Source organism: Schistocerca nitens, chromosome 4, assembly GCF_023898315.1.
Source record: "Schistocerca nitens isolate TAMUIC-IGC-003100 chromosome 4, iqSchNite1.1, whole genome shotgun sequence".
NCBI lineage: Eukaryota > Metazoa > Arthropoda > Insecta > Orthoptera > Acrididae > Schistocerca > Schistocerca nitens.
Window position 1 is genome coordinate 863,794,835 of NC_064617.1, and position 18,647 is coordinate 863,813,481.

General features: G+C 38.8%; 1 protein-coding gene across 1 annotated transcript in view; it reads left to right on the top strand.

Moving 5' to 3' along the window:
• The window catches only part of LOC126253326 (DNA polymerase subunit gamma-1, mitochondrial), a 144,733-nt gene that overhangs the window by 79,396 nt on the left and 46,690 nt on the right, over positions 1-18,647 (top strand). The window contains exons 7-8 of the mRNA XM_049954590.1: positions 9,617-9,777; positions 12,282-12,510. Of these exons, the coding sequence (XP_049810547.1) occupies positions 9,617-9,777; positions 12,282-12,510 (390 nt within the window). The remainder of the gene's footprint in view (positions 1-9,616; positions 9,778-12,281; positions 12,511-18,647) is intronic.

An 18,647-nucleotide genomic window follows, 5' to 3' on the forward strand; every position in this document is an offset into this window, starting at 1 on the left:
CCTCACCTGGTTCAGACATATTGATGACATCTTCGTGATCTGGATTCAGGGTGAGGACAACTTATCCACACTCTTCCAGAACCTCAACATCATCTCTCCCATTCACTTCTCTTGGTCCTCCTCAACCCGACAAGCCATCTTGCTCAATGTTGACTTCCATCTCATAGGTGGCTACATAGGTACCTCAGTCCATATCAGACTTACCAACCACCAGCAATACCTCCACTTCATCATCTGTCAGACTTTTGATACTATTTGGTAAGTGACCAAAGACTTTAGTGCCAGTATAATTCCATACCAAGAAGTCCCTTACATACAGCCTAGCCACCCATGGCTGTTGCATCTGTAGTGATGAGCAGTCCCTCTCAAAATACACCAAAGGACTCGCTGTGGCCTTCACAGACTGAAATTACCTCCGAGCATTGTACAGAAACAGATCTCCCGTGCCTTATCTCTCCAGTCACCCACTACCACCCAAAGTCCCACCATCCAGTCACACAGGAACATTCCCTCGTGACTCAGTACCACCCAGGACTGGAGCAACTGAATTACTATCTCCACCAGGATTTTGACTACCTCTTGTTGTGCCCAATATGGTATTCTGCCACTCACTGAACCTACACAATGTCCTCGTCCATCCCTGCTCCCAACACTTTGCCTCATACCTCATATCTCAGCAACAGACCTAGATTCAATACCTGTCCCATACATCCTCGCACCACCACCTACTCCAGTCCAGTCACAAGCACTGCCTATCCCTTCAAAGGCAAGGCTATCTGTAAAAACAGTATTGTGATCTACAAGTTAACCTGAAACCACAGAGCTGCATCTTACATTGGCATGACAGCCAACAAGCTGTCTTTTGGCATGAATGGCCACTGACAAACTGTGCTCAAGAAGCAACTGGACCACCCAGTTGCTGAGCACCCTGTCCAAAATGATGTGGTTCACTGCAGTTACCGCTTCACATCATGCACTGTCTGGATGCTTCCTACCAACATCAGCTTTTCTGAGTTGCACAGATGGAAACTCTCCCTGTAATATATCCTATGTTCTTGTAGCCCCTTGGCCTCGAGCTTTGTTAGTCTCTGTCGTTCATCCACCTATCCCCTATCCTGCTCCCACTCCAGCACCACACAGCTGTCAATACCAACAACTCTCATCCGAATCCATTTTCTTCTCTCTTTTCCCTTCTCTCCCTCTCCCCCTTCTCCCATCTAACCTGCCAACTACATTAGGAGGAGGCCTTTTGGTGGAAAGATCGCTTGTTTAGCAGAGTTTTTGTTGTGACTGCCTGTGACTCAGCATCTTCACTATATGATGAATAACAGTCTACCTTTTTCATAATACTGTCATTATTCCATCTTGGATTTTCCATTGTTTGAAAACTAATTTTAACCATCATAACTAAAAGTATTGACAGTTTTTGTATATGAGGCACGATCACAGCTGTAGTTGCATCTCATTTGGAATAAATATACATGTTCATTACACATGGAATACAGCACAGTGAATTATAAATCATTAATCATAGGCATGTGATTGTCTAATCTCACTTTGATTAAATCTCTTTAAATCCCTGCCCAAGAACATTTATTATCAATATGGATCCTTAAACAGTACACAATATCTCCTTATTTTATACTCATGGACCATTCATTACTAGGACCTAGAGTCTAGTAGCCCTTTTAGTCTAATCATCTATATTTCACTTAACCAACTATGTTTCTCACAGAATTCAGGCTGTACTAGCCGTACTGAATCCCCCCTTCCCTTTGAAGAGTATATGAAAGTCTACAAAACTTACAAAACTATAATTGGATACTGACCTGTTTTATGAGGCTCGTTTCCTGATAAAGACACCTTCAGCATTTGTCAGGCAGGTGCCAAATCCCATATGTTTTGAACAATTAACAACTCTTTGTTGTCAGCATTCAGTAACTGGTTATCTTTATTTTCAATCCTGGAGAATAGTGGGCAAAATTCAGACACTTGCCTCATTATTATTCCATCTTTAACTAGCATATGGAACAGATTACCAAACTCTCAGGGAAATTCATGTACTTTGCTGCTTTGTAGGGACCTCGGAACTAACGGTACCTGCTTATGTAGTAACTGTCAAGATACACCTCTTTCCATAGAAATATTATCTCTATACAATCATTTAACTCTTTACTATGGTGGTGTCCCTGTTTATATATCACCCTTTTTCTCTCAGTTTTTGTCATCCTTTTCCTCTAGGTTCACCTATCCTTTTCAACAAACCACATATACACCAAATGGTGGAAGAACACACACATAAAAGACTGTTGTGATTGGCCAATCACAACAGTCTTTTGTGTTTGTGTTCTGCCGCCGCTTGGTGAGTAGACTTTTTATCTATCCAATTAAATACTTTTATCGATAATTGTTTTCATTGTTATAAACAATATATACATTATATGAATATAGTAGAGGGAAACATTCCATGTGGGAAAAATATATCTAAAAACAAAGATGATGTGACTTACCAAACGAAAGTTGGGTATACACTCGCGCGGGTATACACTCGCGCGCACACACACACACACACACACATCCATCCGCACATACACAGACACAAGCATTATGTGATCTACCCATCTGATCTTCAGCATTCTTCTGTAGAACCACATTTCAAAAGCTTCTATTCTCTTCTTGTCTCGTCCATGTTTCACTTCCATACATGGCTACACTCCACACAAATACTTTCAGAAAAGACTTCCTCACACTTAAATCTATACTCGATGTTAACAAATTTCTCTTCTTCAGAAACGCTTTCCTCACCATTGCCAATCTACATTTTATATCCTCTCTACTTTGACCATCATCAGTTATTTAGCACCATCAATAGCAAAACTCATCTACTACTTTTGTCTCATTTCCTTACCTAATTCCCTCAGCATCACTGGATTTAATTCGACTTCATTCAATTATCCTTGTTTTGCTTTTGTTGATGTCCATCTTATATCCTCCTTTCAAGACACTGTCCATTCCGTTCAATTTCTCTTCCAGCTCCTTTTGCTGTCCCTGACAGAATTACAATGTCATCAGCAAACCTCTAAGTTCTTATTTCTTCTCCATGGATTTTAATTCCTACTTCAAATTTTTCTTTTCTTTCCTTTACTTCTTGCTCAGTATATAGATTGAATAACATCAGGTATAGGCTACAACCCTGTTGTGATGGTTCACCTGCTTTATTTCATCATTGATTGTCCTTGGTGTCGATGTACTGCATTGCTACACTGGCTGAAAAATGGGATTTGTTATATCGACACTAACTACTGTAAATAATGTAGCCAATAGGTGCACAGTTGTGTTTCACAGTTGTTTACTTTCACTGTTCACAACCCCCAACAATACACAGTTATATATGTGACCAGTGCTCCATTGTTTAACTTTCAATAAGCCTCATTGATAGTTTGCAGGCAAACATCCACATTCTGATACAATAGTTTACTATTGAACATCTACGAGCAGTAAAAGCCCTTATATATCCTTACAATAATAGGTGCTGAAACTACACATTGTTCAAAGTTTAATTTACAAAAATTACAATTAAAACTTAACTCATTAAATTAACTGAATACATTGAAAAGTTTGTTCTTTTTAACAGTTTCTTCTACAAGGTTTAAGCCAAATTATTTGTTTAAATGATGAAATTAACAAATATCATTACACAAACAATACTTTGGACAAAACTTAATTACTTTGGAATTAATTAAGGGCTGACTTTGTCAACATGTTTTCAAATAGAGGCAAATAGATCCTTTAAGAATACAATTAGTTGTTCCTCCAAATGTTTATAATTAGTACAGAATTTATATTTGCTTATACATCAACAACAGAATTTAAGTTATGAAACAATTACTGATTTCACCCTATAACAAAAGATACCAACTAGGAATAGTCAAAATAAATTAGAAAATGAATTACATACATAAAACTAAGCACAAAATTAGATCTGGAGTTATATTCTTTAAAACTGAGGGCCAACCTTTGTCATTTATGAAAATGCAGATTATACTCGTGTATGTTAATTTTAATTAATTAAAATCGAAAAATTGAATTTTAAGGAGACAGATGGCAAAACAAGAGGGGAAGTAAAATTATCTCAGCTTGCTTCGTCACATCAGCCCCTCATTGGATATGTTGTTTGTTGTTGTTGTTGTTGTTGTTGTTGTTGTCTTCAGTCCTGAGACTGGTTTGATGCAGCTCTCCATGCTACTCTATCCTGTGCAAGCTTCTTCATCTCCCCGTACTTACTGCAACCTACATCCTTCTGAATCTGCTTAGTGTATTCATCTCTTGGTCTTCCTCTACGATTTTTACCCTCCACGCTGCCCTCCAATGCTAACTTGGTGATCCCTTGATGCCTCAGAACATATCCTACCAACCGGTCCCTTCTTCTTGTCAAGTTGTGCCACAAACTCCTCTTCTCCCCATTTCTATTCAATACCTCCTCATTAGTTATGTGATCTACCCATCTAACCTTCAGCATTCTTCTGTAGCACCACATTTCGAAATATTCTATTCTCTTCTTGTCCAAACTATTTATCGTCCTTGTTTCACTTCCATACATGGCTACACTCCATACAAATACTTTCAGAAATGACTTCCTGACACTTAAATCTATACTCGATGTTAACAAATTTCTCTTCTTCAGAAACGCTTTCCTTGCCATTGCCAGTCTACATTTTATATCCTCTCTACTTCGACCATTATCAGTTATTTTGCTCCCCAAATAGCAAAACTCCTTTACTACTTAAAGTGTCTCATTTCCTAATCTAATTCCCTCAGCATCACCCGACTTAATTCGACTACATTCCATTATCCTCGTTTTGCTTTTGTTGATGTTCATCTTATATCCTCCTTTCAAGACACTGTCCATTCCAGTCAACAGCTCTTCCAAGTCCTTTGCTGTCTCTGACAGAATTACAATGTCATCGGCGAACCTCAACGTTTTTATTTCTTGTCCGTGGACTTTTAATACCTACTCCGAATTTTTCTTTTGTTTCCTTTACTGCTTGCCGAATATACAGATTGAATAACATCGGGGACAGGCTACAACCCTGTCTCACTCCCTTTCCAACCGCTGCTTCCCTTTCATGCCCCTCGACTCTTATAACTGCCATCTGGTTTCTGTACAAATTGTAAATAGCCTTTTGCTCCCTGTATTTTACCTACTTTAGTACACATACTTTTACTTTTAACTTAAGTCTAAGAAAAAAAAATATTTTAACACTAATGGCAAATATAGTCATTACATCACAGATAAATACATAGTTCTCATAACATTACAATAATTAGCACTAAATTTGACTATAGTACAAAAGGTGTGAACTAGAAAACACTTTAAATCAAGTGCACATCACACAACAAAACCTTACTCTAAGTCATAACTGACTGAAACTGGTTAAACTTGAAAGACTTTTGTTTCTTTCCCATTTGCAAAATAGCAAAAACTCAAGATGTGCAGTAGCATAGATTTGCTAATCATTACATTATGAACAAAGAATAGAATCACCATCACATAACTTAATTAATATTCAAATCTAACTCAAGGGACTGGATGTTGTACCAAAACATTGCCTACTTCCTTCACTTAACTCTGAGCAGTACTCTCTTTCAACCAGGAAATTAAACCCTTACAAAATGTTACCAAATAGTTGACCTGTCAGAAATATTCGCATCAGTCTTCCACCACAGTTATCAGTTAATCAGCAAAATTACTTTTCTTCGATCCAGTATTACCACATTAAGCTCATAATTCCTCAGAACACAAATAGAGGTTTTCAGATAATGTATAGATCCAATATAACTTGTAAATATTGCTCTTTCTGTTAATCTCTCATTCCCAACTGCAATGTCATGGATTGCACAATATACACAGTACCCATTGTTGCTTAGTTCACAAATAGATCCTCAATACAATTACCCCACATTTGTTTGTATACAGTTATCTTTTGCATAATCATGTCTGTCAACTCCATTATTTTACTTACGTTTCTCACTTAGTTAACTAGTGGAATGCATTCTCAAAAAATGTCCCTACTGCAGAGACCGACTCCCTAACCATTAAGACCCTAACATTATTCATTATTTTATTATTATTTCCTTATCTAATAAATAAATACCTGCTCTGCTTATCCAATGCAAAACTGACTCAACTGAAAAACACTCCACAGTAACAAATCCTTATGCTAAGGCAAACTTAACTCCCGTTACTGGTTAGACAAAATTATCCCACAGAAACACTTTTATTTCACTGTATTCCATCAAATTGATTAATATTCTAGCCTGAAGGGTGATATACATACAAATCTTGCTTATACTTTCCACACATTACTCCAGGCAACTATGTTTAAAGTTGTAACTCCTTAATGTTAGAAAAGGCTGTGCCATGACACACTTCTGTGCATAGATAATTATCTCCATATACTGACTGCGCTGAAAACAAACGCTTCTACTGTTCCACAGTTAATATTAAGGCTTGGTATCCAAGATGGTTTTTACTGCATATTGCCTCCACTGCTGTGCCAATGAGCTGACTACTTCAGTTGTTAATTATATTTTTTCAGGTAACATGCACCTTCTCCTCCATATATACTGACCCCTTTCATTTTCAGTTTACCTTACCTCTTTGTTTGACACAAATTCTTTAATCATGGTACCAATTTACTTTCTTTCATCCTCTTATGACTCTACTACTTATAACAAGATAACACCGAGAAACTTTTTCTAACATATCCCTATACTAAAGTATCCTACTGAACAAAATCACGTGAAAGTCAAGGATAGAATATTTCTGATTCACTTATAAACTACAGATAGGATAGTAGAAGAGTTTGACTGCCTCAGGAAACATGAAGAATGAGACAGACAACTGGGGTAAGCGTTATCGCCACATAATGAATCCAACACAGAATTCTGTACCCCCTATTTGCTTGTAGGTCTTACTTCTGGTTCAATGCTGATATTTTGAATTACCAAGAAATTGCACTCCCACAGCTGTCCCGCCAATTCCACAGTTAATAGTACTTCTTGTTTCACACTCTTTGATAGCTTACCAGTAGCACCAACAATTTATATACCCTCTGTGAAATGCCATTCAAGTCACTACCCCTGTTCAGTAAACACATAACATGTATCCCTTGTACTCCTGCTGTTATTACAGGGTGCCACACTTCCTTTTTACTTACCACGTGATCTTCTTCATACAACAAATCCTCATTAATCCTTTCCCTGAAAAACTATCATCCTGCTTATCAACATGATTTTCAGACACAGTCAAATGACAGATAGCATGGTCCTCTTCCTCATTACCACTCTCAATTATAAATTTAAATACCTCATCCTAATCACTACTGGATTCGTCATTGCCATCATCAGTACAACTGCTGTCAGAATCGGACCCACTTTCACTTTCCCTATGCTTTAGTACCTCTTCTATCTTTTTCTACATTTCAGTCAATTTGGAATCTACATTTTATTTACTTTTACCAGTTTTTCCTCTACCACTACTGCACACTTGGTTTCTACCTCTGTTTCTAAATCATTTTTAATCGGATCGTTTTGGTTCTCAAGTTTAACCCTGTTTTCAGCAACAAATTTCCTGACAGCTTTGAGTTCATCTTTACACTGTTTTTCAGAATTTTCCACCCCTCTACTATAGTCATCACAAAGCTTCATTCTCTCTTCTGCACATTTACTACTCATTAATGTTAATTTCTCAATAGTATTCTGCTCTACTTTCTTTATCTTTTCATCACAATCTGTAACTACCACTTCAATCTTCTTATTTAATTCTGGAAGATTAGAGCTAACTGCCTTAATCTCCTTTTTAATTTCTTTCTTCAGTTCATCCTTTAAGTTAACCATGTCAGTTCTAATGCTATCAGTTTCCTTTTCCACCGTGCTAATGTCTTTTTTTCATGCTACTAATGTCTTCTTTCATACACATACTACTTAGACTACCTATAATTTGCATTAACATCACTTCCACTTTTCCATTTGCCATAAACTTTTGCCCTTGCTGATTTTTGCTACTAGGTTCCTCCTCCTTAACCTTAACGATCTCATCCACTTCAGTACTCTTTTCATCCATTTCGCACACATCACAATACAATGTACGTGATGCTTTTATCATTCCATCTACATTAGGTCTTTCATCCCCATCATTCAAAGTTACATTCATGTTTGATTTATAATCACTATCGCCTACAGAACCAGTCCCAGTTAGGTCTTTCTGATCATTTAACAACTTAACCTCTACAGCTTTGTGCTCAGTCACAGAGTCTTGTTCGTTAAAGCCACTCATTATGTATAACTTAAAACAACTTGTCTATCTTGGCTACAATAATGGGTGCACTATGCTGTTTGTAGTAGCTTACCTGCACTCTGATTTTTTTATTTATTATTAAGCCTACTCCTGCATTACCCCTATTTGATTTTGTATTTATAACCCTGTATTCACCTGACCAGAGGTCTTGTTCCTCCTGCCTCCAAACTTCACCAATTCCCACTATGTCTGACTTTAATCTATCCATTTGCCTTTTTAAATTTTCTAATCTACCTGCCTGATTAAGGGATCTGACATTCCACGCTTCGTTTCACAGAACACCAGTTTTGTTTCTCCTGATAAGTGTGAATCAGCTTAATTCACACAGGACATGAATTTTTGTGAGGTGTGTTTATTAGGACACACATCTTTTGATCATGTCGATATTATTTAGATGCGCAATCCCTACAATTTTGTACGTACCTTCATAAAGATGGAAAGACTTGCTTGTTTCTTTGTTTAATTGTGAACTAGGATGAAAGACTTTAACTAGCACCATGTCATTCAGTTTAAAATTTGGGATGCTTGCTTTTAAATTATGTTCTCACACTCGACATTGGGCTTATTGTTTTAAATTCCTCTCTATTTTTCCTTATAAATTGCTATTTATTATCCCTTTTATTTATTGCCAAGAGAAGAACTTTAACATTGGTGGAAAGCAGAGAAAAAAGGGACAGACTCTGAGTAATGTAATGCAATAGAGAATAGTAACAAAGAAAAACAGCACAGGGTTGTGAGATGGAAGAGAAGTCAATAGGCAAAATCAAACAACAGAAAGTCCACAATGGAATAACAATATGGGAAGGAGAGAACGCTAGTCACAAGAAAGAGAAGGCATTGAGTCACAACAGGCACAATGAGAAAGAATGATAGAAATATTTCGGACATCAAAGTCCTTCTTCAGAAGTAGAAAACACACACACACACACACACACACACACACACACACACACACACACACGCACATAGTGACCATTGTCTTCAGATGACAAAGCCTGTGGCCAGGTCATGTCACCTGGAGACAGTAGCCATGTTTTTGTCACGTGTTGGCCTTTGTCTCAAAGCTGCAATATTTCTATCATTCTTTTTCATTTTGCACATCTGCAACTCAGTGCCTCCTCTTTGTGGTGAGCAACTTCTTACCTGAGTTGTGTGTGTTATTTGAAACATTGCTACCTTATTCACACTGATTTTTTAAACATAGTGAGCCTGCTATTCATACAATTTCTGTTGATTATTTGAACTGCTTTTTACTAGACGTCAAAACCCGAAGACGTGCCTGTCCCAATGAAAGAAGATGAAAGTGAAGAAACTGAGCACTCTGCAGTATGTAAAGGGCACGAAGATGGCAAAAGTTGTCCACCAGAATCGTATCACGGCACTGGAGTGTGGACAGGGATTGAAGTGGAAGGACACTGGTCAGTATCTTATTTTAAGGATTTTTCAACTACATTGATATAATTATTCTGCAGTTCACACCTAAATGTTTTGAAGAAACAGCAAGATGCCACAGCAAACTATATCTACTGTCAGCTGTTGGTTAGCACATGGAAAAAATTAACACCTAAATACTTTTGTAAAAACTGTGATTACTATCATTTCATCGTAATTCTAATTCCTCTTTTTGTAAATATGAGCCAACAAAGTATTGTGGCATGTGGTGGAGAAATATGTTGTTCGATATTCAGAAAAATATTGTGGTGCAATGAAGAAAGCCTTTGTTTCAATTATTGCCATCCCAACTTGGTTCTCATATTAGTGTCACACACTCATATATTTTGTGCTAACACAAAACAAACTGCTGTTCTGTGAACTTTTTCCATTGTCTTGTGTCAATCCTATATAGTAGGGATCCCATACTGTTCAACAGTACTCAAGAAGAGGACGAACAAGCATAATGTACGCAGTTTCTTGAGTAGTTTTGTTGCATCTTCCAAGTGTTGTGGCAATAAAGGCAGTATTTTATTCACTTTCCCAACAACATGGTCTGTAATATCATTTCAATTTAAGTTGTTCCCAACTGCAATTCCTAAATATTTAGTTGTATCTACTGTATATAAAATTGTGTCATTTATCATGTGACAGAAACTCAGTCTTAGTTTTCATATGGGGGGATTCTCACTTTTTATTGTCTAAGGTCAATTGCCACTGTCTGGGACATTCATACATGTTGTATAAATAATTTTGTTTTTCATTTGGATCTTCTGTTGACTTCACTAGATGGTAAACAATAGTGTCATCTGAAAGCAGGCTAAGAGGGTTGCTCATATTGTCTCCTAAATCATTAATGTGTATCAATAATAGCAAAGGCTCTATCACACTTCCTCGGGAATGAAAGATATGATGTAAGTTTCACTGGATGAGATCCGGTTAATCTCTGCATACTGTGACCTTTCTGAGAAATTCCTAATCCAGTTGTGTAGCAGAGATGATATTCCATATGTTTGCAGTTTAATCAGAAGATTTGTGACGTCCTGCCCACTCGTCTCTTATAGGGTGTGTAAAGGATGCTGCTTTCTCAGGTGGCTATACAGCAATTCAAGCAAATCTCATTAATGGTTTTTATTACAATAAATAAGATTGACAATACTTAACTTTGGATTTATAATGAGTTGTTGCACATGATGGGCGACATGCAAACAGTCAATGTCCTTCACTATATACAATGTCCATGTAAGCATTCACACTCGCTCATATGTCACTGCTGTCATTAATACCACTGCTCATTTAGGCCTCTCTGTTAGTGTCCATCTACTACTGTCTCGCTGAGGCCGGCAGAAGCAGCACTTATATTCTCCTCAGGTAGAGACCGCTCCTGTCTTGGTGCAGTCTTAATCGGAACACCATTGGCTGACGTCGTCTTACTGCCTTCTCTGCTCTTGCATTCATCATCTTCATGCTGGTGCTTGCGGTTACGCCGGAACAAGATGCTTGTGAAGAATGGTGTAACACAACCTGCTCCAAATCTAGGAACATGCAAACACCTTAGATCTCCTGCTGGTATCACTCATTATTTTGTGCAAGTAATGCTGGGTATGTTTCACAAAAATGATTTTTCTGAATCAGTGCCAGTTATGTGTCAGTATCCCATTTTCTTGTTCAAGTGCCTAGAATAAAATATTGGTTTATGTAGTTTCAACATACTGATGGAGGATAGGACCAGCAACTTGGTATTAAATTTTTATTTTCTTCCAATATCTGTCACAGTTGTGTTACTAGTAATTTTGTTGTGGAGACTAGTTTTGGACTATCATGTCCATTTTCAAACCATGGCCTTAGACGTAATTGTAATCTTATAGTTCCTCCAATGTACATGTGAGTAACCAAAATATCCATTATTCATCGCTACTAATCATTACTTAAATACTAAACTAAAGTAAATTAAACTCTGTCTGAACAGGCCTCGAAGGCCCAATGGGACTGGCCAGCTGCCATATCTTCAGCTGACTGGTGTCACTGGATGCGGATATGGAGAGGCATATGGTCAGCACACTGCTCTCCTGGCCGTTGTCAGTTTTCGTGATGGAAGGCACTAATCCTCAATCATGTAGCTCCTCAATTTGCCTAACAAGGGCTAAGTGCACCCTGCCCACCCACACCACTAGGCAGATTGGGTGGCCACCTATTCAAGTGCAAACCAAGCCCAACAGCACTTTGGTGATCTGACAGGAACTGGTGTTACTACTGCGATAAGGCCATTGACCACTACTTTGGTTGGAAAGAAACTGTACTGCATACTAATAAGAAATTTATCATTTTGCATTACTGAAATACAGAATGATAAACTTTATATTAGTATACAATACAATGTCTTTACAAACATATACAATGTTACAGTTACAGTTATTTGATGAGATTTATCATTCTCCCTCCCCCCTCCCTTTTTGAAATTTTGTCTGAACTAACTGTGTGCATGTTACAGGTTTATGAAGTTGCCTCACAAAGATGGAGCATCAGCACGTGTTGGCAATCCTTTGTCACGGGACTTCATGGGGAAATTTGCAGAACACGTCCTGACTGGTGACTGGAAAGGTGCCCAGCGTGTCCTAGAAGTGGGCCGAATGCTCACCTACTGGCGTAATAACCGCGACCGCGTGCTGGGCCAAATTGTCACCTGGCATTCTCCCGACAGAGGTGTTCTCCTTCCACAGGTACAGAAGCACTGTTTTAGTAGGAAGTTACATGCTGCTTAACATGTCAAATTTCATGATATAGCATGAGAAGCGAGGTGAACATCATATACTAGACAACATAAGAGTAACAATATTCTTGTTTGCTTCAGAACTCTATGACTGTATGGAACTTCAGTGATGAGAAAACACTGGAAAAAAGCATAGTTTTGTCAGACAATCAATTTATTTTTCTTTAAGTAGTTTAGTACCTAAGCTATCTTCAAATTTCACATTACTAGTGCAGTTAGCACATTTCGATTGAAGACAGAGCATTCTCTTTTAAAATGATACTGAATATGTAACGCCTTTTGGTACTGCGTGCAAAATATGTCAGTTTCACAAGAAATGTATACCACCATCTGAACATGAACTCACATCCCAAACCAGTTATGGGAAAAAAAGTTTGTTCAAAATATTTATGCCTTCTTACTCTGTTTAGAGAAGGGGAAAACATATATAAATAGTAAATAAGGAGTCTTTTTTTTATTTCACATACTTGCACCTTTTTGGAAATTATGACTGTTGAAATGTTTCTTAACATGTCAGATGATTTCTTGCAATTGTTGATCATTTTGCAACTCATGGGGTGGAGCAATGAGTACATACAACTTTGTTTTGGTGTTCAGAGACTTAGAGGAAAAGTTTTGGTTGGTTGGTGTTACTTTTGGCTATTATTTTCTTAGTTTGTAGTGGAATTCATTGTTTTGAAACTTTGATAGATTAAGATTGTGTTGCAGGCTGGAACACAAACCCGTGCCTTCCATGAGCATTGCACTTACTTTCTGAGCTACCCAGGCTTTACTCACAGCCCCACTGTAAAGTTTTGGTCTGCCAATGGAAACTATCATGCATACTGTGCTGAATGAATCAAATGTAGTGGAAAAAGGCTCAGTTACAAAATATAATTTGCAACTGCACTATGTGCAGTGACAATCTTTTGGGTTTGCCATTTAAACTGTTAGCTGGTGCCAGACTGTTATTAGATCAACACTTGAGCTCTCAACCCCTCTGAGATCAAAAATACATCAGGAACAGATTCCAAACTTTGTTCAAAGAAACTTGTTGTGCTGGACTGGGCTGACTAAGTTTCTGTCAGTCAAATTTTCACAGCTTCTCTGAGCACTAAATTCTAGAAGATCCTACACACCAAACTTCTTAGAATATTCAAAGTATGTGAAAGATGATGGCAGGTGGATGCTTGCAGATAGATTTCAGTGTGGGTGGGTTTCCAGTCAACTGAATACCTCCGGTAAGTTACTACTTCCAGAAACGGTGAGCATTGTTCTTATTTGTTCTATAGTGAACTTAATATTCTACACCTAAATACATAATCCACAAGCCATTGTGCAGTGCACAATGGAGGATACTTCATTCCAGTATTAACAATTTTCTGTTCTATTCCATTCTTGTATTGAACAAAGGGAGAAATGGTTATCTGTCTGCTCTGTATGTGCCATAATCTCCCTTTATCCCATTCTCATTATCCCTACGTGATATGTATAATGGCTGCTGCAGAACTGTCACACAGTCTTCCTCTAATGCTTCCTCTAGTACTGGTTCTCAGAATATACTCAAAAAGGTCTCACAAGAGCAATGTCGCCTTTCTTTCAAAGATTCCTCCAACATGTACAGTAAATTTTTATATGGGCTGTAATTACCTGTTACAAACCTATTAATGCACTTCTGAATTTATTCAGTGTTTGCTATCATGTGTTACTTGATAAGGATTTTAAATACTGGCGAAATGCTCAAGAATTTGATGCACTAGCATCTTGTATATAATGTCTCCAGCAGATACACTGCACTTTCTCGAACCGTTCCAACAGACCACAGTTTTCCATTTGCCTTAGTGTTACTGATTTTACTTATTCATCTCATTTCACAGTACTCCATAGTATTACTCTTAAATATTTAAAATGACGTGACATCCCCAGATGTTTACCACTAATCATGTTATCAGACGCTGTTGGGTCCTTTGTCTTAGTTACGGGTATTATATTGCATTCATCACTAATAAAGGTAGTTGCTATTCATTAAACAAAGTGGATTTTTTTCATGTCTTTTGTATTCCCTTACAATTGCCCAATGACTAAGCTGTCATGCAGACAACAGCATCATCAACAAACGATGTTGTTGCTGATCCTGTCGCACAAATCAGTTCTGTATCATGAGAATATTAGAAATCCTATTATGCTCCATTAGGACATACCAGACATTACTTATGTTTCTGTCGAACATTCTTTGTCCTCAGTAATGTAGTGGTTTTTATTATTTTAAAAACCATTGAGCAAATTATATGTCTGTGGAGATACTTCATATTAGTATTTTGATTATTTTTAAATATTGTGGTATTGTGTTGAAGACCTTTCAGAAATGTAAGAGGACAGAATCTACTTGAGCCGTTAAATTTAGGGCATGCAGCTACATAAACCCTGTTTCATCTCCTGAATTTCTGCCTTATAGTTTTCAGCCATCTTCAAAGTGAGCTGACAGACCAAAGCCACAGCTCTCTCTCAGTCCATTTAAACCCACAGACTGCACCATTGCACCTGTGACTGCAGGTATATAAACAATACATACTGACATTGATTGGTGGTAAAGAAATATGCCTAAACTGAATCTGTTATTAAATGATTGCTCCATGCTTGGATATTGATGAATGATTATGAACTGTGCTGTGGTGATGTCTTTGGGGGTTTCCATGGCATCCGGCACTTTCGTTAATAAACTCACAAAAATGTCTGTACAATGCAGCTCATAACGATACAATGATACCCCAGCATAGATTGACCACGTAACTCCAGATTCAGTTTCTGCATACTTCTTTGCCACCGATCAAAGTCTCTGGTGCTTGTGTATCTGGGGCTGCATGCACAGTGGAACAGTCTGCCGGTTGAAATGTGTGACGTAAGTGTTGTAGCTTCAGTTGTCACCACACTCTGAAGATGGCTGAAAACGATACGACCAAAATATTAGGAGAAGAATAAGAGTTTACGTGGCTGCACACCCAAAATTTAATTGATCAGTTAATGCACTGCAAAAACATGAAGCTGCATAGAATCTACTCATTTTAACTACTACATCTACTGTTTGTCATATACTGGGTGTCCCACCTAACTTTGCCACCTCAGATATTTCCAAACTGAAACGAAATGCGGAAATTGGCCAGGGATGCCCCTACTTCAGGGTCTCACAATGTACAGTAATGCAGAATCACTACAAGTAAACAAACATCACTTTCAATACAAAGTTGTTTTGTGTGTGTGTGTGTTTTTAAGGCACATGTTTGTTTTTTCTACCAAAATTAAAACTTGAGGTACAATTAGTGGTGGCAGACATCTTGGTCTCACTGTTCTAAACAGTATATGTTCTGAAATACTTTGGCTTTAAATAATGGAAATGGTGCCACAGTTTTCACTGTAATGCCATAATGTTGGTTGCTTGCGCTGTCTTAAAGCCTGCAGCAGGCAACCCTTGCTCTGCGTATTATGGCAGAAAATGTAGCATCATTGCCATTCTTAGAAGTCTGTGTATTTGAGACGATATGAGATTTAGAACAGTGAAAACACGTCTGCTGTCACTAATTGTACCTCTAGTTTTCATTTCCTTAGAAAAAAGAATTTTTTGTGTTGAAAGTGATAAGCATTCCTGCCTGTTAAGTGAGACTCTGGCATTGGTTGTGACGTTCGCCTGCTTTATTTCTTCGTTTATTGTCATCGGTGTCGATGTACTGTGTTCCTACACTGACTGAAAAATGGGGTTTGTAATTTCGATACTGGCTATTGTAAATAATGTAGCCAACAGGTGCACAGTTGAGTTTCACAGTTGTTTACTTTCACTGTTCACAACCCCCCCTCCCCCTCCCCAATAATACACAGTTATATATATAGCCAGTGCTCCTATTGTTTAACTTTCAATAAGCCTTATTACTAGGTTGCAGGTGAACATCCACATACTGCTACAATAGTTTACTGTTAAACATCTACGAGCAGTGGAAGCCTAACCACACAGTTCACTCTTTTCTTAGAATAATAAGGTACATATGGAACAGACACTGTCATTGTTTTAACACGCAGCCTATAGGTGTAACACTTATTTCACATTTAAGTGGATGCACTGTTGTTGATCTAACCAATGCAGGCTCCTTGTCTGAAACTCAGCCATGGACTGACTGTCTTGGGACTAGAAATCGGGCCCATATACAGGGTGAGTAACCTAACGTTACCGCTGGATATATTTCGTAAACCATATCAAATACTGACGAACCGATTCCACAGACCGAACGTGAGGAGAGGGGCTAGCGTAATTGTTTAATACAAACCATACAAAAACGCACGGAAGTATGTTTTTTAACACAAACCTAGGTTTTTTTAAATGGAACCACGTTAGTTTTGTTAGCACATCTGAACATATAAACAAATATGTAATCAGTGCCGTTTGTTGCATTGTAAAATGTTAATTACATCCGGAGATATTGTAACCTAAAGTTGACGCTTGAAACCTCTGACATTCAGTTGCGTGTTGTAACAAACACGGGCCACGGTCGGCGAGCAGCATCTGCAGGGACATGTTTACAATGACGACCGTGTTTACGGGTGTGGCTGTAGTGCACTGTTGTGGTTTGGTCTAGCTGTCGCAGTGTCCGCATGTAGCCTTGCTGCTATTGTCATTCTGCATTCGTCTCCGCACGCAGACCAACTGTAATACACCGTGTTACCAGACGTCTGTGATAGTGTAGTGTTGTAGGAACTGTGACCATGGTGCATTCGAACTCTGAAAAGGCAGAGATGATACTCATCTATGGCGAGTGTCTACGAAATGCAGCTGAAGCATGCAGGGTGTATGCAGAATGGTACCCGGACAGAGAGCATCCAACGTGCCGCACATTGCAAAACATCTACTGCCAACTGTATGCAACAGGTATGGTCGTAGCACGCAAACGGGTCCGTAACAGGCCCGTCATAGGAGAAGCGGGTGCAGTTGGTGTGTTAGGTGCTGTTGCCATGAACCCACACATGAGTACACGGGACATTGCGAGAGCCAGTGGACTGAGTCAAAGTAGTGTCACGCACATAATGCATCGTCACCACTTTCACCCGTTTCATGTGTCGCTACATCAGCAATTACATGGTGATGACTTCAATCATCGAGTGCAATTCTGTCAATGGGCATTAACAGAGAATGCATTGCAGTTCTACCTGTTTACCGATGAAGTGAGTTTCACAAACCATGGGGCAGTGAATCTACAGAACACGCATTACTGGTCCGTGGACAATCCTCACTTGCTCAGACAGGTAGAGCGACAGCGACCGTGGACTGTAAATGTATGGTGCGGAATCATTGGCGACCACCTCATTGGTCCTCACTTCATTGCAGGGGCCCAAACAGCTGCAACATACATCGCATTTCTACAGAATGATCTGCCAACGTTGCTCGAAAATGTCCCACTGGAAACGCGTCGACGTATGTGCTATCAGCATGATGGTGCACCTGCACATTCCGCAATTAACACTAGGCTGACCCTTGACAGGATGTTTGACGGGCGTTTCATAGGACGTGGAGGATGCATAAATTGGCCAGCCCGTTCTCCTGATCTTACGCCTCTGGACTTCTTTCTGTGGGGTACGTTAAAGGAGAATGTGTACCGTGACGTGCCTACAACCCCAGAGGATATGAAACAACGTATTGTGGCAGCCTGCGGCTACATTACACCAGATGTACTGCGGCGTGTACGACATTCATTACACCAGAGATTGCAATTGTGTGCAGCAAATGATGGCCACCACATTGAACATCTATTGGCCTGACATGTCGGGACACACTCTATTCCACTCCGTAATTGAAAACGGAAACCACGTGTACGTGTACCTCACCCCTCATGGTAATGTACATGTGGATCAGTGAAAAAGACCAATAAAAAGGTGTTAGCATGTGGACGTAATGTGCTGTTCCAGTCTCTTCTGTACCTAAGGTCCATCACCGTTCCCTTTGGATCCCTACGTAATTCGGTGCTCTCCGATACACACGATCTAACAGCGGAGGAGTGGTACTCAAGCGTCAACTTTAGGTTACAATATCTCCGGATGTAATTAACATTTTACAATGCAACAAACGGC